The sequence below is a fragment of the Schistocerca americana genome, chromosome 7 (genome assembly GCF_021461395.2).
Source record: "Schistocerca americana isolate TAMUIC-IGC-003095 chromosome 7, iqSchAmer2.1, whole genome shotgun sequence".
Taxonomy (NCBI): Eukaryota; Metazoa; Arthropoda; class Insecta; order Orthoptera; family Acrididae; genus Schistocerca; species Schistocerca americana.
In genome coordinates, this window is record NC_060125.1 from 595,390,193 (window position 1) to 595,412,948 (window position 22,756).

Genomic DNA, 22,756 nt, shown 5'->3' on the forward strand with positions numbered 1-22,756 from the left:
TCGATCACCTCGAACGAGAGCGTCTGCACGTTCCAGCATTGCAGGAGTCACAGCTGTTTGTGGCCGGCCGACAGGTCCGTGCGGCCTTGTTGCGACGATGACAGAGGCACGCCCAACGACTCTCCGTGCTTTTGTTCACTGCCAGATCTGCGTAGACATTCTACATTTACATCTACATCTACATTTATACTCCACAAGCCACCCAACGGTGTGTGGCGGAGGGCACTTTACGTCCCACTGTCATTACCTCCCTTTCCTGTTCCAGTCGCGTATGGTTCGCGGGAAGAACGACTGCCGGAAAGCCTCCGTGCGCGCTCGAATCTCTCTAATTTTACATTTGTGATCTCCTCGGGAGCTATAAGTAGGGGGAAGCAATATATTCGATACCTCATCCAGAAACGCACCCTCTCGAAACCTGGCGAGCAAGCTACACCGCGATGCAGAGCGCCTCTCTTGCAGAGTCTGCCACTTGAGTTTGCTAAAATATCTCCGTAACGCTATCACGCTTACCAAATAACCCCGTGACGAAACGCGCCGCTCTTCTTTGGATCTTCTCTATCTCATCTGTCAACCCGATCTGGTACGGATCCCACACTGATGAGCAATACTCAAGTATAGGCCGAACGAGTGTTTTGTAAGCCACCTCCTTTGTTGATGGATTACATTTTCTAAGGACTCTCCCAATGAATCTCAACCTGGCACCCGCCTTACCAACAATTAATTTTATATGATCATTCCACTTCAAATCGTTCCGTACGCATACTCCCAGATATTTTACACAGGTAACTGCTAGCAGTGTTTGTTCCGCTATCATATAATCATACAATAAAGGATCCTTCTTTCTATGTATTCGCAATACATTACATTTGTCTTTGTTAAGGGTCAGTTGCCACTCCCTGCACCAAGTGCCTATCCGCTGCAGATCTTCCTGCATTTCGCTACAATTTTCTAATGCTGCAACTTCTCTGTATACTACAGCATCATCCACGAAAAGCCGCATGGAACTTCCGTCACTATCGACTAGGTCATTATATATATATATATATATATATATATATATATATATATATATATATATATATATAATGTTGTTCTCAGTGGATAGGCGTCTACAGACAAAGTAACCTCTGGGGTACCACAGGGGAGTGTTATGGGACCATTGCTTTTCACAATATATATATATATATATATATTGTGAAAAGCAATGGTCCCATAACACTCCCCTGTGGTACCCCAGAGGTTACTTTGTCTGTAGACGCCTATCCACTGAGAACAACATGCTGTGTTCTGTTTGCTAAAAACTCTTCAATCCGGCCACACAGCTGGTCTGATATTCCGTAGGCTCTTACTTTGCTTATCAGGCGACAGCGCGGAACTGAATCGAACCCCTTCCGGAAGTCAAGGAAAATGGCATCTACCTGAGAGCCTGTATCTAATATTTTCTGGGTCTCATGAACAAATAAAGCGAGTTGGGTCTCACAAGATCGTTGTTTCCGGAATCCATGTTGATTCCTACAGAGTAGATTCTGGGTTTCCAGAAATGACATGATACGCGAGCAAAAAACATGTTCTAAAATTCTACAACAGATCGATGTCAGGCCTATAGTTTTGCGCATCTGTTCGACGATCCTTCTTGAAAACTGAGACTACCTGTGCTCTTTTCTGTAAGAGACTATGAATATCTGCGAGGCTCTGGTTTCCCGCCAAAAGAAACGCAATGGCAGCTCTCTGCTTGGAAAGCACCTCTGTTACAGACGTCATTTTGAAGGCTACTTTTAGCGCCGCCATGGAACTATAGGAGGTGAATCGGAAATATTGCACGACGTCCCACAACAAATTCCGCACCTTTTCAACCGAAATGGGCTGAGGAAAAAAAGGTGTTGCATACTTATTGAACACCCCTCGTAATTTTCACAAAATTATTTGCTCGTTTACGAGAGCTAATCTTGTATGTTCGGATTTTATCGTGTAGCTCCAAGCCGTCAAAAGAGCTTCTATTGCCTAATTCGAAGAGACCAGTGATAAATGAAATTCGGTAGTTCAGTGATGGATCAGAGTTCGAAGTTTTGCGAGTGTCGGTAGTGGCACGTACACCAGCTATAGTACTTATTCGAAGGCGCGCTGAGTGGCCGCGCGGTTTGAGGCGCCATGTCACTGATTGCGCGGCCCCTCCCGCAGGAGGTTCGAGTCCTCCCTCGGGCATGGCTGTGTGTGTTGTTCTTAGCATAAGTTAGTTTAAGCTACTTTAAGTAGTGTGTATGTCTAGGGACCGATGACCTCAGCACTTTGGTCTCTTAGGAATTCACACACATTTGAACATCTTGAACTTATTCGAGCAAAGCGTTTAGCTGGCTTTATTTCTACTGCAAGTTCCTTAGATTCTTTCGCTTACGAAGTTAGTTCTATCAGAAAGTGCTGAATGTGAAAGAGGCCTAAGGGTTGTATCGACTGTCCACGCAGTTAGAAGATTCGGTGGCTGCAGCACTGGGCAGCGGCTTGTTGTGAAGCCTCTCTGGCGACGAATGCGTCATCTCAGTTGCCTCGTGCGGCACGTGAAATTCCTGTCTGCCTCTCGCGAACCATCCTCTGTTTCTGATACGTCTATTAAAAGGCTTCCTGTGCGCTATAACGTATTCATTTAAGTTCAAGCATTGCAGTTTCACTTCAGTGAAAAGTTAGAATTCCACATTCAACAGACTCTGTAGGACAGAGCATTACAGAGAGCAATCGTAGAATTATATTAGCATTGTAAAAATTAAAAGCCTTTGTTGAAATTAATTTTGCCTTCCGACATGTTGTGAATTCGTCGGACATAACGCAGTGATGCTTCTATAACGACATATGAGAGGAAACTGTTTACGTTTTACTGTCGTGTACAAAATTTGGAAACCTAAGTATTTCTCTAAAGAAGGATTAGTGAGCATTATACGCCGAATTGAGCCAAAGAAACTGGCGCACCCGCCTAATATCGTGTAGGGCCTCTGTGAGCACGCAGCAGTACCGCAACATGACGTGGCATGGACTCGATTAATGTCTGAAGTATGCTGGAGGGAACTGACACCATTAATTCTGCAGGGCTGTCCCTAAGTCTGTAAGAGTGCGAGTGGGTGGATATCTCTCCTAAACTCAGAATACTGTTCCTGGAGCCACCCTGTAGCAATTCTGGACGTATGGGGTGTCGAATTGTCCTGCTGGAATTGCCTTAGTCCGTTGGAATGCACAATGTACATGAATGGATGCAGGTGATCAGACAGGATGCTTACGTAAGTGTCACTTGACCAAGTCGTATCTAGACGTATCAGGGGTCCCATATCATTCCAACTGCACACGCCCCCACCATTACAAAGCCTCCCTCATCTTGAACAGTCCCCTGCGGACATACAGAGTCGATGGGTTCATGAGGTTGTCTCCATACTCGTAGACGTCCATCCACTCGATACAACTTGAAATGAGAATCGTTCGACCAGGCGACATGTTTCCAGTCATCAACAGTCCAATGTCGGTGTTGACGGGCCCAGGCGAGGCGTAAAACCTTGTGTCTTGTAGTCCTCAAGAGTGCATCAATAGACCTTCGGCTCCAAAAGCCCAAATCGATGATATTTCGTTACGTTGAACGATTCTCTTCAGTCGTCCTTGGTCCCGTTCTTCAGGATCTTTTTCCAGCCGCAGCGATGTCGGAGATTTGATGTTTTACCGGATTCCTGATATTCACGGTATATTCGTGAAATGGTCGTATGGGAAAATCCCCACTTCACCGCTACCTCGGAGATGTTGTGTCCCATTGCTTGTGAGCCGAGTATAACACCACGTTCAAACTCACTTAACTCTTGATAACCTGCTACTGTAGCAGCAGTAACTGGTCTAACAGCTGCGCAAGACACTTGTTGTCTTACATAGACGTTGCCGACAACAGTGCAGTATTCTGTTTGTTTACATATCTCTGTAGTTGAATACGCATGCCTATACCACTTTCTTTGGCGCCTCAGTGTTTTAACGGTAAATTAACGGTTTAATGACGTATTAGATAACGCCGGAAGCTGCAGGAGGCTGTTCGCAGATCATACTGTAGCTAGAGAATTCGCAATGCTAGAAAATAGTAGCGAAACAAAGGGAAATCTTCAGTGGATCGACGCTTGGTACAGGGAGTAGCAGATGAGCTTCAGCATAAATAAAAGTAAAGTGTCACGCATAAATAGGTGGAAACACCCGTTATTGTTTCATTAAACGATTGCCGAATTAACACTGTAAACGTCACATCCAGTAAATGTTTAGGAGTATGAGGATAGTGAAACGGCCACACCAGACTAATCGTACGGAAGGTAGATGCTAGACTGGGGCCTCACTGGAAGAAACCTTAGGAAGTACTGTCCATCCACGAAGGGGATAGCTTAAAAAGGGCTCGTTTAACTAATATATCCTTCAGAAGAATTGGGGAAACAAATATATCAACGTCCATTATGTTAAATCTATTTTGATACAGGCGGTACATGTGGTCTTATTGATGGGTTGAGATCTTCGATTTCAATGTAGGTAACAATTAAAATCTTTCTCCACCTACTGCCTATGTTATGATTACAGTGTCAGCCGACCCCTCACAAGGAAGTGATTATCAGTATCCCAGTGTTTTCTAGTGAGGCACACAGTTGGCAGTTGGCATTTGTGGACGTTGTAGTCAACCAAACACGTGCAATGAGAAATATTAATGCAGCGCAAGTTGCAAGGGCGGCATGTTTGATCCAAAAAGTATAGACTTCCGGTCATGTTGGTGCAGACGCCAATGCCTCTCCATGTTCATCCATAGGTCGTGAATACGCTAGAGCGAGATAGGTCATTACAAAAGGTGAGCTGGACAAGGTCGCTGACGCATTACAACCCCACATGAAGACCGATATCCGGCCATCTTTGCGTTGCGGCGCCAGAGCACTGCAGGATTACGAGGAAGGACTATATGACCCAGATGTTCTGTTCGAGTACCCCGGTTGACACGACAACATCTTGTATTTCGCTTTCAGTTCTGCTGTTCCTTTGTCAACTGGCAATCTCGTCACTGGCGAAACGTCATATTCACAGTCGAATCCAGATAGCCTCCGACGCCAGGCGATGAGCGTCTTAGTGTGCGGTGACTCGTTGTGAACTATACCTGCCAAGTGTTGTCCAGGAATTCAGCAGAATTCCAAGGTTCTGTGATGTTGTGGGGAGCCTTCAGTGTCGACAACAGTATGGACCTTGTCGTTGTCCGCGGTAGCCTTACCGCCAGGCAGTACATCGAACAGATCCGGTTAGACCATGTGGTGTCTACAGCAAACGTTGATGTCACTGAACTCCTTGTAATGGCAGCCAGGGCGATGTGGTGGGTGTGAGCATGGATGTATTGCATAACATAAGAGGCTGAAATGGTGGAATGGCCGGCGGTGAGTCCCGACCTACCATCGTGCACATGTGGGACATGCTTGACAGACTTGTTCGTGGTCGTCCTGTTGCAACACAGACTCTCCAAGAATTCTCATGGATACTACATGGTGACCTCCGTAGACTTATACGGAGTATGCCACGTAGGTGTCAATCAGTGATAAACGCTCATTGAGGGCATACACGTTATTGAAGCTCGCAAAGTCCAATGAAAAGCAACCCTGATGACGGAATGAATGATTCCTTTCAGTTTGTTTTCGACACCTGTCCGACATTTAAGTTGTTTTATGCAGTCTGTCGAGAATGGATTGGATTGGATTGATTTGGGAGAAGAGAACAAACAGCGAGGTCATCGGTCTCATTGGATTAGGGGTAGATGAGGAAGGAAGTCGCCCTGCCTGTCAGAGGAACCATCCCGGCATTTGCGCGAAGCGGTTTAGGGAAATCACGGAAAACCTAAATCAAGATGGCCGGACGCGGGATTGAACCGTCGTCCTCCCGAATGCGAGTATCGAGAATGTAACAATGTTTTGTTGTGTACTTAATTTGTAAAAATGTCGTGTGACTAGGGCCTCCCGTCGGGTAGACCGTTCGCCGGGTGCAAGTCCTTCGATTTGACGCCACTTTGGCGACTTGCGCGTCGATGGGGATGAAATGATGATAATTAGGACAACACAACACCCAGACCCTGAGCGGAGAAAATCTGCGAACAAGCCGAGAATCGAACCCAGGCCCTTAGGATTGACATTCTATCGCGCTGACCACTTAGCTATCGGACGCGGACTAATTAATTTGTGAAAAATAAGAATATATTCTGGTAACATAAAAAGTCCTGAATTATTACTCAGTGGAGTATGGCAGACGCCCAAAGCCACGTTTCCATAATTCTTTTGAGTAGGGTATTTGACTATTGCTTCTCATTTTGTCTTAACTGATAGAATTTCTATAGATCCAAAGAGGAGCAGTACGCTTCCTGATAGTTTCGTAGTCATTATGGTGTGGCTTACTGTTAGAATTTCGAGAGCATACATGCATCACGGTATTTTTCACTGTCAAAATTCCGAGAAGAATGAAACAGCATGTTGCTTCCTCCTGTATATATCTCGCGAAAAGGTCGTGAAGTTAGAAAGAGAGACGTTTTAGCTCAACAGTCGCGCACCAGTTGTGTGTGGAATAGGGCTGGAGAGAGAGTGGTACACAAAGTAATCACCACCACAGACCATAAGTTGAATTATGGAATATAGGTATTCATGTTACAGATTTCCTAAGGGACAGTTTAAGGTTAGGCAAGGCCCATATAGCTGATAAAATTCGGCGTCGCTATTCAGTAGTGTGCACTCACATTTTTAAATGTATTACTTCGCTTACATTTAGTACGCACGTGAAGGTAGCGTTTAGTAAAACATATTTCACTAATTTAATCAGTAACAAATGCTACGTGCCTCGATTTTTGAACAGCTATCTAAGCAACGTAATCACCATTACTCAAGACACAGAAACTACGTCAGTTTACTCTTGCGAGTTCCACTCAAATAGCAAGAAAAAAACAGTGTTTACAATAAGGGCCTCCATAATCAAAATAGAACGAATTTTTTGGATCACTGCCTAATTATACGCTAGGACAGTGCTGTTAGTTCTTGTTTCACTAACTGGGAAGAGTGATATAACCAGAAAGCTGAACTGACGGTTACCCGTTGTTGCAAGCATTAACTTGTGCAGAATGTTCCGAAGTTGATTATGAAGTATGACAGCTCACGTTAAAAACTAAAATGCAGCACATGGTAAACTCTGAATATAATACAATTTAGCGACACACCATGTGTCTGTTTCAGTAAAATGTTTCGGCACACCAGATGGGAAAATATAATCTGCACTGTACTTAGTGGTGGAAACTGGAAACCTAATATACGCATAAAACTTAACAGAAATGAGATGTAATATGGTAGTCGATATAATGTAAAGAGACACTGTGCTTGAACTAAAAATCAATGAAAGGAACGTGATACAGGACTGCAGAAAGCGCACTAACTGACTTATATTATCACTAACCTTAATTCACACGAACGGCTGTCAGATTTTAGGGGTCTCCGTATTCTAGTCGCCCGACTGTTTCACTTAACAGATTACGTTTGGTGTGAAGATATACACTATGTGATCAAAAGTTTCCAGACACCTGGCTCAAAATGACTTACAAGTTTGTGGCGCCCTCCATCGGCAAAGCTGGAATTCTACATGGTGTTGGCCCACCCCTAGCCTTGATGACAGCTTCCACTCTCGCAGGCATACATTCAATCAGGTGCTGGAAGGTTTCTTGGGGAATGGCAGCCCATTCTTCACGGAGTGCTGCACTGAGGAGAGGTATCGATGCCGGTCGGTGAGGCCTGGCACGAAGTCGGCTTTCCAAAACATCCTAAAGTTATTCTATACGATTCAGGTCAGGACTTAGAGCAGGCCATTCCATTAATGGGACGTTATTGTCGTGTAAGCACTCCGCCACAGGCCGTGCATTATGAGTGGCTCTAAGCACTATGGGACTTAACATCTGAGGTCATCAATCCCCTAGACTTAGAACTACTTAAACCTAATTAACCTAAGGACATCACACACATCCATGCCCGAGGCAGGATTCGAACCTGCGACCGCAGCAGCAGCGCTGTTCCGGACTGAAGCGCCTAGAACCGCTCGGCCACAGCGGCCGGCGTGCATTCCTTACACCAAGCGAGGTGTCTTTTGGCATTTACCGGCGTGATGTGTGGCTTATGAGCAGCCGCTCGATCATGTTGAAAGATGCAATCACCATCCCCGAACTGCTCTTCAACAGTGGAAAACAAGAAGGTGCTTAAAACACCATTTTAGGCCCGTGCAGTGATAGTGACACGCAAAACAACACGGGGTGCTATCCCCCTCCACGAAAAACACAACCACACCATAACACCACCGCCTCCGTATTTTAATGTTGGCACTACACACGCTGGCAGATGACGTTCACCGGGCATTCGCCATACACACACCCTGCCATCCAATCGCCACATTTTGTACCGTGATTCGTCACTCCACACTACGTTTTTCCATTGTTCAATAATCCAATGTTTACGCTCCTTACACCAAGCGAGGCGTCTTTTGGCATTTACCGGCGTGATGTGTGGCTTGTGAGCAACCGCTCGACCATGAAATCCAAGTTTTCTCACCTCCCGGCCAGCTGTCATAGTACTTGCAGTGGATCCTGATGCAGTCTGGAATCCCTGTGTGATGGTCTGGATAGATGGCTGCCTATTGCACATTACGAACCTCTTCAACTGTCGTCGGTCTCTGTCAGTCAACAGACGAGGTCGGCCTGTACGCTTTCGTGCTCTACGCGTCCCTTCACGTTTCTACTTCACTATCACATCGGAAACAGTGGACCTAGAGATGTTTAGGAGTGTGGAAATCTCGCGTACATACGTGTGACACAAGTGGCATCCAATCACCTGACCACGTTCGAAGTCCGTGAGTAGCGCGGAGCGCCACATTCTGCTTTCTCACGATGTATAACGATTACTGAGGCCGCTGATATTTAGTACCCGACAGTAGGTGGCAGCACAATGCATCTAATATGAAAAACTTATGTTTTGGTAGTATCCGGGTACTTTTGATCACATAGTGCACCGACAAACGATTTTTAGGAGACGTTTTTCACACTTTAAAGCAAGTACTCTCTGTCGACAGTTCTGTGACAGAAGATCATAATAATAACAAAAACAGAATATGTAAACAGAATTTCTGTGCCCACTTGCAACATGTAAAATGTGGTTGGTAAAACAGTATAAAAGATGGAAATCTTCAGGCCAGAAGCGCAGATCCTGTACAATCTCATCCCCTTCCCCCACCTCCTCCTTTTCCTTGAAAGGATACGGATCCTGTACACCTCCCACAAACTCGATCCTCCTCACCCACTCGTCTCCCCGATCCTCTCCCACCCCCGCCCGCTGCAGCGCCTGTATTCGCACGTCCCACCTGGTCTCCATCTCTCCACCCTCCTTACCCTCTCCCAAGGTGGCTTCCGCCAGCTCCCCCTCACTGATGATGTCCTCCTCCCCTGCATCTACCCCTTCTATCAACTTTGATCCTCCCCCCCACCTCCTGTGTCCTTTCCTTTAGGCACCCTCCCTCCCTCCCTTCCCTTCCCTTCTCTTTCCTTTCCCCCCCTCCCTCCTCCCCTCTCCCCCGGGCTTCCCCTCCCCCTTCCTCCCTCCCCCTCTCTCCTTTGCCCATGGCATCTCTGCTCTCCCCTCTCCCATTCCCCTTCCCCTTCCTCCTCCTCCACCTCCTCTCTTGGCAGGTCCCCGGACTCGTACACGCTCAGTGAACATTCGCGCGCCAAAGATCATCGCCATCTGTGTGTCGTGTGTGTGCCTCGCTTTGTGTTTAGTGTTCTGTCACCGTCACGCATCAACTGTTCACGTGTGCCGTCGCCGTCATTCGTGTTCTGTGCGCCATGTCACCAAGTGTTTCCTGTTTTTCGAGTCCAGCGTGAACGGCTTCATGTTTATTGTTTTTTAAATCTCCTTTTTTTGCCCGCCGTTTTTACTGTAATGTCTGTATCACCCATATGTCTTGTTATTGTTCCACTTAAGGCTGAAGAGCAGCGTACTATGCTGCTGACAGCCGGCCTGTATCAGGTGATGAAAATTACAATAAAGGAAAAAAAAAAGGCCAGAAGTGGCCTATCGGGACCATCCGACCGCCGTGTCATTCTCAGAAGAGGATGCGCATAGGAAGGGCGTGTGGTCAGCACACTGCTCTCCCAGCCGTTATGATGGTTTTCTTTGACCGGAGCCGCTACTATTCGGTCGAGTAGCTCCTCAGTTGGAATCACGAGTGCACCCCAAAGAATGGCAACAGCTCATGGCGGCCCAGATGGTCACTCATCCAAGTGCCGGCCACGCCCGACAGCGCTTAACTTCGGTGATCTGACGGAAACCAGTGTATCCACTGCGGCAAGGCCGTTGCCCAAAATAGTATAATCAAGAAAGTATTCTTCAAACAACCGAAAATATACGCCATTTTCTGTCAGTTTGTAATTACTTTCATTGCTTAAATATTAGTGCACATTCATGCACGTATGATCCTATACACACCAGGGTGACAAAGGTCATCGGATAGCTTCCAATATCATGTCAAACGACCCTTTTCCCGGCGTAATGCAGCTACTAGATCAGCATGGAGTCAACAAGACGTTGGAAGACCCCTGCAGAAATGCTGAACTCTGCTGCCCCTGAGGTCGTGTAATTGAGAAACTGTTGCCAGGCAAGGATGTTGTGCACTGACTGTCCTCCCGATTGTGCCCTATCAGTGGTTCATGGGATTTAGGTCGGGTGATCTGTGTGGCTAAATCATTCGCTCCAATTGTCCAAAATGTTCTTCAAACTAATCATGAACAACTGTGGCCCGCTTTCATGGCTTGTCGTGGTAACACGAGGTCAATGAATGGCTGCAAATGATCTCCAGGTAGTCAAACATAACAAATTCCAGTCAATTAGCGTTTCGGTTGGAACAGAGGATCCAGTCTATTTTCGGGTTAACACAGTCCACACCATTGTGGAGCCACGCCAGCTTGCGCAGTGCCTGGCTGACAATTTGGGTCCATGGCTTTGTGGGATCTGCGCCATACTCGAACCCTAATACCAGCTATTACCAACTGCACTCGGGATTAATCTGACCAAGCCATGGTTCTCCAGTCGTCTAGGGTCTAACCAATATGGTCACGAGCCCAGGAGAGGTGCTGCGGGCGATGTCGTACTGTTAGCGAAGGCATTCACGTCGGTCGTCTGCAGCCGTAGCCCATTGACGTCATATTTTGCCATACTGCCCTTACCGACACGTTAGTCGTACGTTCCACATCAGTTTCTGCGGTTATTTCACGCAGTGTTGCTTGTCTGTTAGGATGCTGATTGTCTATTAGCACTGACTACTCTACCCGAACGCCGTTGCTCTCAGTCGTTGAGCGAAGACCGTCAGCAAATGCGTTGTCCGTGGTGGGAGGCAATGCCTTCGGGCATTTGGTTTTATTGACACACTCTTGACACTGTAGATTACGGAATACTGAATTCCCTAACGAATTACGAAATGGAATGTCCCATGTGTCTACCTACAACTACCATTCCGCATTCAGAGTCTGTTAATTGCCGCAATGCAGTTAGAATCACGTCGGAAACCTTTTACATGAGTTACCTGACTAAGAATGACAACTCTACCAATGACCTGCCATCTCATATCTTGTGTACATGATACTACTGCCATATGTATATGTGCATATCACTATCCCACAACTCTTTTTCACCTCAGTGTAGTGGTGCAATTTTCATTCACAGCTGCTAACAGGTAATATGTCCCCAAAACAAAATTAGGGAGTATGGCTAGGGGGCCCCTGACAGTGGTTGGTCCTGTGTTGCTACGTGAACAGTGTCGTGTAACACAACTGCAAAGTTCACGAAATGCAAAATTTGAAATAAAGAAAATTAATCTAATTAAATGCCAAAAGAATCTAATCGTGTACTCATTGAAAACTGTTCAACTAAAACTCAATACCGAAGTAGATTATGAACGTAGCGCTATACGAAGTGCAGTGTTTGACTTGGAATATTCACAAAAATAAATTACTGCTCTACCCAGAAGAAAATAAGTGTTCGAAAATTGGCATCACTGTTCAGTGAGAATTAATCTGCTTTCCAGCACGACACCTGACAATCCCGTCTGCACACTGTTTTCTCAAGAATGCAAAGTGAGATCTGCCCTGAAATAACAGTGACCGGCCTTCTCGAAAGCAAACATAAATCAACAGATCCAGTTGCTAAAGGAAAATAAACTACTCAATACTGATTTCTTTCTTCTTGATTGTCAGAAACTATCTGTCACTTCGTGTGGCGTAAGGTGCAATGCACACACGACGAAATATTCAGAACTTTAATGTGAATTTTGGAGAGGGATTTTACTTTAAAGACAGTCGTTATTGAAAAATTAGACTATGATTATTAACAAAAAAAGACTGTAGAACATAAGAAGACTCTGAAACTTCCTGACAGATTAAAACTGTGTGCCGGACCGAGACTCGAACTCTGGACCTTTGCCTTTCGCGTGAGTCGTGCTTGGGTAGCTCAGTTGGTAGAGCACTTGCCGCGAAAGGCAAAGGTCCCGAGTTCGAGTCTCGGTCCGGCACTAGTTTTAATCCGCCAGGAAGTTTCATATCAGCGCACACTCCGCTGCAGAGTGAAAATCTCATTCTGCAACATCCCCCAGGCTGTGGCTAAGCCATGTCTCCGCAATATCCTTTCTTTCAGGAGTGCTAGTTCTCCATGTTTCGCAGGAGAGCTTCTGTAAAGTTTGGAAGGTAGGAGACGAGGTACTGGCAGAAGTGAAGCTGTGAGGACGGGGCGTGAGTCGTGCTTCGGTAGGTCAGTTGGTAGAGCACTTGCCCGCTAAAGGCATAGGTCCCGAGTTCGAGTCTCGGTCCGGCACACAATTTTAATCTGCCAGGAAGTTTCATATCAGTGCACACTCCGCTGCAGAGTGAAAATCTCATTCTGATAAGAAGACTAATAACTACGAAATTCTCTCTTTACAAAATTTACAAACATTTCAACCAATTGCATTATTGATGACATAATGAAAATCAAAGAGATAAAATTAACAGTTATTAGTTAATAATAAATTAAAAGCACCAGTTTGATTTTGTTCTACAATATTACTTTTATTGCTAACCGGTTTTCGGCTCACAAGGCCAACTTCAGACATTTACTTGTAAGCCGAAAACCGGTTAGCAATAAAAGTAATATTGTAGAACAAAAGCAAACTGGTGCTTTTCATTTATTATAATGTTGTTCTACCAATAACCGACGGAAGATTCTGTTAATATGAGTTATTAGTTATCTAAGGGGCAAAATTTCCTTCAATTAATAGTCGTGACAAACAAACATATCATTCTTGCATGTGCATTGGTTACCTTGGAAAATTCCTCCAAAAGTCTTGTCCATCAACCGAAATAATGATGAATGTTCACAAACAAGTTTTCATCTCCCTAAAGTATTGCAGATAATTTCTTTCAGATTCAGATGTAATAAATCTCCTTCTCTAAAAACTCAACTGCTTGCTATTATGCCTCATACAAGAATGCTCATGCACTGCACAAGTGACTGACTAGCAAGTCAACCACAGATAAAACTAAACACAGAGTCAGAGATCTTATTCACTGCTCATGCAGTGCGCTCATTCACGCAGAAAGCTGGGGAGCCTGAGAGGAGCGTCACAGCCGGCGTGTCGGTTTGTTGCAGGTCCCGCGGAGGCCTCAGCGCCAGCGCCCTCGTCAGCGGGTTCGTCAGCCCCCTCGTCAGCCGCCTCGTCAGCCGCCGACGACCCCCGCGACGCGGCGCCCCGTCGTCAGAGGCACGGCGACGCCCTACTTCGCTGGCCGGCCCGTCGCCGTCGTCCTCACCCCTCCGCACACTCAGCGCCAGCCGGCGACCCTCTAGCCACGCACTGACTTCCACCCGTCCTCTCGCACCATTACCTCATCTCGTATTTTCGCATCCTCCACTGAGCACGTTGTTCATGAAACCGCCCATCTATGTGTGTTCGTAGTACAAATAATAAACTCATTTTTTCATTACGTTGTATTGTCATTAAAATGTACCATAAAATGGGTCACGCAAAGAAACCTCACTTGCTAGGAATGTGAACTGGTGGATGACACATTTCAACCTTAAAGTAAGAAGGGTATAACATTCTGTTTCTGTGACACGTATTCCTTCCTTAGTTATCGTGGCAAGCGTCTACAGTAACAGATAAATAGAGGTAAATCTTTCGAAATGAATTTGTAACAGTAGCTAACAGCAACCTGAGAGCATGTCAGTTTGGGTTCAGGAGAAATAAAGACGAGAGGTCCGGAGTATAGAAAAATTTATGGAAATAAACAACGAGGCAAAAAAAAATATAAATAGGAAAAATGAGGCGTGGGGAAAAAAGGTGTGAGGAGGTAAACAGATGTGTTGGGGCGATTCAAAGGTAGCAAAAGCCTAGAAGATGAAGAATTTAAGAAGAGCTGTGAAAGATAGGACAAATATAACAGTTATTGATATCAGAGCAAGGGAAAATCATTTTAAATTACTGCTTACAGAAGAGAGAAGTGAGTATAAGGAGACAGAACCGAATTCCGAGAGTGAATTATCAGCGGGAAACGTAAACCCAATACCCGTACCAGAAGTTCAAAGATCTGTGAAAGAAATAGAAATTGAGAAATCTCGTGGACCACGAAACACACTAATAGAATTAGTATAGACTGGGTGTTTCATGGGATTGTTTAAGTAAGTTAGAGAGGATAAATAGGGATAAAAAGTGCCCAAGGAATGGAATTTGTCATATCGAAAATTGTATGGTCCGTTCCTAAGAGAAAAATCAGAGGGTATGTTGATAGCCCCTAAAGAGCAAAGTGGATTGCGGAAGGGAATATCTTGTTACATTTTTACTTTAAAACAACTAATGACAGAGAGACTAAAAAGGAATTTGAGTAGCCACTTAGTGTTCATAGGTCTCGATGTCATAGATCTCAGTGCTCTCGAAGAAACTGTTTGATATCCTGAGGAGGAATGGACTTGAAAAGACATAATTTAGAAGTATAGTATATGAAACCCACAAAATTTTGCAAAGTGTGTAGTCAAAGTGGTGAACAAAATTTCGTCACTGAATTTGAAAATTACAGAAGTGTTAAAACATACATTCAGAAACCCACAATTTTGTGGAATAGGATATTTACGGAGATGGATATTCAGATAATAAACGATCAATATCTCTGTACGTATCCTTCGAATATGTCAGCCTATACGATAACAGCTACCAGAAAAAAATGCAGTCCAGTTTTGAAAAACAAACAAATAACTTATTTGCAAAATAATACTGGCGTAATGCTGGAGATAGAAAGATGATTCACTTCGACGTTTAGATGTTTCATGTCGCATGGATTATGTATCCGGTTTCCTTGGTGTTTATTTTACACTGTACGTGGTTTTATGACTGATAGGTCACTTACACAATCTGATAATGCTCCAAAAGGTTGAAATGCTTCATTGACATTAAATATTTTAGCAGCCGAGACTGTTTTTGTTCTGAAATAATTGTACTTATGTTAAAATGATCCACGTGAACAAAACTGGAAAATCACACCAACAAAAGTTAACAACGTGAAAATATACAGTTAAAGTAGCTATCATAGGCATATAGGAACTAAGAGAAAATTAAATTTTATATGAAAAATTAATCATAAGAAAATAATCCAACAATATTTTTGCGCCGACTTTTACTTGGTGGAGACCACTTCAGACTAGAAATTAAACAGCAGTGAGGTGAAATCGGGGGCCCCGCTGCAAAGAAGGCATGGTCGATTTCACCCGCAGAAAGGTATGCAAAAGTATTCTTTGTAAACATTTGCTTGTAAAGCTTAAAACAAAAACTACCAAATGCCACGACTGGCTTGTGGAGCAACTGGATGGTAATGAGAAAACTAAAGGATTTTTAGTACGAACTGTTGGAACGTCTATGCACGTCACTATATTTGCCATCCTCTCACTTCCCTATTCCTTGTTCCTCTAAATAAAATTATGTGAGAGAATTTCTCTTTATTTAACTGAAGGAGTAATGGTAGTTGTAGACAGTTCTTTTGCAAGCCATCCAGAAATGCACTTTTCACTAGAAAAATTTTGGACTCCTATGGTTAGGTAAGAGGTAGGTGAATATTTTACATAAGAAACACAAACTTTCAATGCCAGGTTACGATGATTTAATTTCCCCTCATTTGGAATATTTAACTAGATAAAGACAGAGACAAAGCTTATAGACGTTGCTGTGGTTATTGCATAATTCTGAAAATCAAGCGAAAACAAGGGTTGCGACGGTACCTAAAGAGTACTGCCGAGTAGTTGCTGTTCCTAACAGCAGCACATAAGAGCAAACCAGATGGGTCTCTACTTGTGGTTACACGTACTACAGGTACTTGGGCTATGCGCGGCTCTGTTCACAAAGAATAGTTCGATGTAGTCATTAAGGTCGAGCTACACACGTCTGCTTTCATGCCCCATAGCTAACTGGATGCAAATAATAACCTGTAGCTGTGATCCTGCATTCAGATTGTCGATGCATTGGCTAGAATTGCGAATTAATAAAATACACAGAAATATAAAATAAAAGTAAATTAATAAGTTAACAAAAAGGGCCCTTTTATAACGTCTGTTTACAGATGTAGACGACCGAGAATTATGCTGAATGTTGTTTATTCAAGAAATGACATCTCAAATAAATGGAAAGTGGTCCTATAATAGTCAGTCGAAATACAGTCAGGAAATACTCTTATCAAATGTAGTAAAGTTACGTTGAGGGCGTTATGAGAGTGGTAGCAAAATCCTCAAACTAAATAGTCATCAAAGATATGAGAAAACTCAGTCCCTTTGGCGATCACAATACATGAGACAGTTACCAGCTCAAAATAGTTCACAGGTCAACAAGATGTTTGAAAAATTAACACACATGATTCAAAGAATAGTAACTCAATAATAGTCTAATACTAAAAGGTATCAGATAGATTATATAATGGTAAGACAGAGATTTAGGAACCAGGTTTTAAATTGTAAGACATTTCCAGGGGCAGATGTGGACTCTGACCACAATCTATTGGTTATGACCTGTAGATTAAAACTGAAGAAACTGCAAAAAGGTGGGAATTTAAGGAGATGGGACCTGGATAAACTAAAAGAACCAGAGGTTGTACACAGATTCAGGGAGAGCATAAGGGAGCAATTGACTGGAATGGGGGAAATAAATACAGTAGAAGAAGAATGGGTAGCTTTGAGGGATGAAGTAGTGAAGGCAGCAGAGGATCAAGTAGGTAAAAAGACGAGGGCTAGTAGAAATCCTTGGGTAACAGAAGAAACATTGAATTTAATTGATGAAAGGAGAAAATATAAAAATGCTGTAAGTGAAACAGGCAAAAAGGAATACAAACGTCTCAAAAATGAGATCGACAGGAAGTGCAAAATGGCTAAGCAGGGATGGCTAGAGGACAAATGTAAGGATGTAGAGGCCTATCTCACTAGGGGTAAGATAGATACCGCCTACAGGAAAATTAAAGAGACCTTTGGAGATAAGAGAACGACTTGTATGAATATCAAGAGCTCAGATGGAAACCCAGTTCTAAGCAAAGAAAGGAAAGCAGAAAGGTGGAAGGAGTATATAGAGGGTCTATACAAGGGCGATGTACTTGAGGACAATATTATGGAAATGGAAGAGGATGTAGATGAAGATGAAATGGGAGATACGATACTGCGTGAAGAGTTTGACAGAGCACTGAAAGACCTGAGTCGAAACAAGGCCCCCGGAGTAGAACATATTCCATTGGAACTACTGACGGCCGTGGGAGAGCCAGTCCTGACAAAACTCTACCATCTGGTGAGCAAGATGTATGAAACAGGCGAAATACCCTCAGACTTCAAGAAGAATATAATAATTCCAATCCCAAAGAAAGCAGGTGTTGACAGATGTGAAAATTACCGAACTATCAGCTTAATAAGTCACAGCTGCAAAATACTAACACGAATTCTTTACAGACGAATGGAAAAACTAGTAGAAGTCAACCTCGGGGAAGATCAGTTTGGATTCCGTAGAAACACTGGAACATGTGAGGCAATACTGACCTTACGACTTATCTTAGAAGAAAGATTAAGAAAAGGCAAACCTACGTTTCTAGCATTTGTAGACTTAGAGAAAGCTTTTGACAATGTTGACTGGAATACTCTCTTTCAAATTCTAAAGGTAGCAGGGGTAAAATACAGGGAGCGAAAGGCTATTTACAATTTGTACAGAAACCAGATAGCAGGTATAAGAGTCGAGGGACATGAAAAGGAAGCAGTGGTTGGGAAGGGAGTAAGACAGGGTTGTAGCCTCTCCCCGATGTTGTTCAATCTGTATATTGAGCAAGCAGTAAAGGAAACAAAAGAAAAATTCGGAGTAGGTATTAAAATTCATGGAGAAGAAATAAAAACTTTTGAGGTTCGCCGATGACATTGTAATTCTGTCAGAGACAGCAAAGGACTTGGAAGAGCAGTTGAATGGAATGGACAGTGTCTTGAAAGGAGGATATAAGATGAACATCAACAAAAGCAAAACAAGGATAATGGAATGTAGTCTAATTAAGTCGGGTGATGCTGAGGGAATTAGATTAGGAAATGAGGCACTTAAAGTAGTAAAGGAGTTTTGCTATTTGGGGAGCAAAATAACTGATGCTGGTCGAAGTAGAGAGGATATAAAATGTAGACTGGCAATGGCAAGAAAGCGTTTCTGAAGAAGAGAAATTTGTTAACATCGAGTATTGATTAAAGTGTCAGTGAATACACTAAGCAGATTCAGAAGGATGTAGGTTGCAGTAGGTACTGGGAGATGAAGAAACTTGCACAGGATAGGGTAGCATGGAGAGTTGCATCAAACTAGTGTCTGGACTGAAGACCACAACAACAACAACATACCACTACATTTGTTTTTGACGAACGTGGTGAATGACATTAAGAGAAGTGCATCATTCCACTAAATGAACAACAGTCTCTGATATATCTCGATAAATAAACAAATTTCGAGTACTAACCTTTGCGGCGACCTTTCTTCCAGGGCTTGAATCGTGGTGGGCGTAACTGAATCGTTTTTCATTCCCTCATTGTTACGACAATAAAATGAAGGAAGATTAGACTATAACGTATCGTCCACTACGGGATCATTAAAGACACAGCACAAGTTCGGATTGGTGGAGGATGTGGAAGGAAATTACCTGTGTCGTTTCAAAGGACTCATCCTGGTATTTTCCATAAATGATTTAGGGAAACCATGTGCCCTTCCAAAGGACACATCCCGGAATTTGCCGTAAAGGATTTTTTTAAACCACAGAAAACCTAAACATGGATGTCGAGACGGGGATCTGAACCGCTGCCCTCCCTGATCCATATCTAGTGTGTTACCATTGTGTCACCTCGCTTGGTGACAAAAATGACGGAGGAATTCTACGACAGTTTGGAAGCAATGAGCTAAGTGGCACAGTGGTAAGACCCTGGACTCATTTTCGGGAAGTCGGTGGTTCAAGTACCTCTCCGGCCATCCAGATCTAAGTTTTCCACGATTTACCTAAATCACTTTAGGTGAATGCCGAAATGCTACCTTTATAAGGGCGTGCTTGATATTCTTCCCTGTCCTTCCCCAAACCGAACTCCTGCATTGTCTCAAAAGATTTCGTCGACGACGGGACGTTAAACCGTAATCTTCCTTCCTTCTACGTTTTCAATCCTACACATTCGAGATCGATTGCCGCGCCTCAGTTTCAGCATTCACTTTTTCCGTAAATAGGATAAATATAAAAAAAACCGTACACATGTAAGTAGCACTCACACTCTAAGGGTTCTGTACAAACTTATAATAACGATAATTTCCTGTGCCTCAGTAGCCTGGTATAACTCAGCCACTTCGGCAACTTTCATGTCCCTAACCTACCCCAGTTATCCTAATGGGGTAAGGGCACCTACAGTTTAATATGGAATCCAAATCACGTGTTTCTTTCTGGCGACTTCTCACATCGATGAGATGTCAACGATATGTTAAAACGAAACTTTTTGTGTCAGCTACTGTGGGAGTGAACGCCAACACAAACAAGGAAAGAGAGAAGTTGCGATGGCCGGTAGCAGGAATCCAAGATGATCTGTTCATTAAACTTTAAGATTAATGCAACACTTTATTTCTAAAAAGAAGAGAACCTACGAGCAAGTACATTGACAATCCACTAGTACTCGCAGAATGCAAGCTAAGTACTGTGTTCCTAACAATCAATACTGATGCTCTTCAAGTCTGCGACCGAACTGGGCAGACCAGCGATGGGCGGCTGGTTATATCAGCGCTGACAGGGGGTGCTGAAGCCTGTCTTCCTGGAGGTGTGGCGCTGCCCGTTCTTTCCATCGGCGAGCGGATCACCGCCTTCTCGATGCCGTTTCGCGACACTGCTCTGGTCGGTGTGCAGTCGATGTTTTAGGACAGCACAAAAACTGAAAAATCCTTGGTCTTACCGAGATTCGATACTGTGAGCTTTCGCCTTTTAGGCACACACTTTACTGCTATATCACTTTTTTCGCTATTTAACAACAATTCTAATTTTTTCCTTAAATACAATATTACACTGGTAAAAACAACGAAGTGCGGTTGGAATATAATGGAATGAAATTTTTTGTTCAGAAAACAGTGTTCTTATATTTTATCTTGCAAGAGCCAAGTTCTGTGGCACATATTCACTTTCAGTAAAACATGTATGAAAATTTGCAGAATTACATTTGTACATTATCTGTACATATAGCTGAACTCTTTATAAAATACAAAATTTATGAAGTTAATTCTTCTACAGTGAGAAATATTGGTCTTAAGTTTAATACGCAACAGCATTATCTTTAAACAAGCTGTTATTACACTCATATAGTTCAAATTTCCTTTCCTCCTTTACTTGGAGGGTGTATCCTCAGCTGCAGCTGCTAACTCCTGCACAACCTTTGGAGGTTCCGAAATTTGTTTAACTTTTGGTGCAGATGATCTTGCTACAGTTACTATCCTCTCATTAGCGTCCAGCTTAGTCAATGTTTTTTTTTCTTCAGTCCAACAATGTCAAGTATGCCATTCAAAGATAATTCCGACGCTGTTTTAACTGCATCAGCGTCTCCCTGTATTAGATAACGACGCATCTATGCTGGTCCTGTTTCTTCTTATGTTTAGCTTCTACAATGACCAATTTCTCAACGACTTTCACAGGAACTACACTCAGTCTGAACTGTTGCACATCAAGATTCACCTTTAAGGGGACATGCTCGTGAAAATGACCAAATTTTTGAAAAAAAATTTCTTGGTCTATAGAAAAGAGCATTTCATGCTGATTTCAAAAATTTATAGTTTATGGGCGTTACCATTTTTCGTTCGTTCTAAAATTGAGGTTGAGCATAATGTTGCACAGGGGCCACGCATATTTGCCAGTTTGAATTGCGTCAGAATATGTGACACATTATTTTGATCTTCCATTTCTTCCGTCGTTAGCTACGGATCGTTAACACAAGTGTATTCTAGAAGGCACTGACTCCTGAAACCAAAGTACAGGCATGTCCAGAAGGCTATGGTTCGAATGTAAACAAAGATCTGAGAATATATGATGTCGGAATTTCCTATGGGTGTGGTTTTGTGTTACCTGTGCTTCAAATGCCAAGAGTAAGGAAATTTAGCCCCAAACGAAAGATTCGCGGCAACCAGTTCCAAGCACAGCCGAATAATACACATGAGTTGCTTCAAAAGTCGCCCGCAGAAACTGTGTCTACAGGCAGTGTTTCAGGACGTAAACTTTCGCTTTCTGAATGTAATAAGAACAAGCCTAGTAGTATTGTGAGCAGCAATAACGACGGAAATGTTATTGTGAACCGAAATATGCTGTTAAGACTTTTGAAGAATTCTGTGAAATGTAAGTACTGCAATTGTGAAGATAGTATTGACGTTCCTGAGGACATTTCAGCAAGGAAGGGTCTTTCAAGTCAGTTAGTGATTGCCTATTACTCGTGTAAGATGCACAGTGATACTATGACATCGCCATTAACTGATAGTCTACATTAGTGTGTAAATATTCAGCTTGCTTATGCAATTCGATGTATTGGAAGGGGAAGGAGAGCTGCCCAGATTTTTTGTGTAGTGATGGATTTGCCTCCACCTCCACTGAGGTTTGACAGACACAATAAATTAATACATAGTGCTTTATGTGGTGTAAGCGAACATTCAATGAAAAGAGCAGCAGAAGAATCAGTAGCCTTGTCTGAGAATACAGACACAACAGCAGCGTATGATGGATCTTGGCAGAAGAGAGGTCATACTTCTCTGAATAGGGTTGTAACTGCCACATTTATTGAAACTGGTAAGATACTAGATTATGAATATCTAGCAAAGCACTGCGAGGGTTGTTCAAGTAAATTTATTGGCTCCCATGTTTGTGTAAAGAATTTTGATGGCCCAAGTGTAAACATGGAAACGAAAGGAGTTCTAAACATTTTTAGAAGATCAGAGGTCAGTCGTGGTGTGAGGTATGTAGGCTACCTTGGGGATGGAGACTGTAAAGGACACACTGCTGTTGTTAATAATAGACTATATGGGGACACTCTGATAGAAAAGCTTGAATGTGTTGGGCATGTACAAAAAAGAATAGAAGTTCGGCTGAGAAAATTATGTAAAGCTTCAGTGGAAAAAAACTGTCAGACGGAAAACACATAGATGGTCCAGGTCG

At 43.3% G+C, this 22,756-nt stretch overlaps 1 protein-coding gene and 1 pseudogene across 1 annotated transcript in view; one reads left to right on the forward strand and one right to left on the reverse strand.

Annotated features, from left to right (window-relative positions):
* Window positions 1-13,977, forward strand: part of LOC124622625 (insulin-like growth factor II) — a 141,952-nt gene extending 127,975 nt beyond the window's left edge. The window contains exon 6 of the mRNA XM_047148393.1: window positions 13,716-13,977. Coding sequence (XP_047004349.1) covers window positions 13,716-13,913 — 198 coding nt within the window. The 3' untranslated portion in view covers window positions 13,914-13,977. The remainder of the gene's footprint in view (window positions 1-13,715) is intronic.
* On the reverse strand, window positions 10,282-10,399 carry LOC124623373 (annotated as a pseudogene).
* Window positions 13,978-22,756: the final 8,779 nt, after the last annotated feature.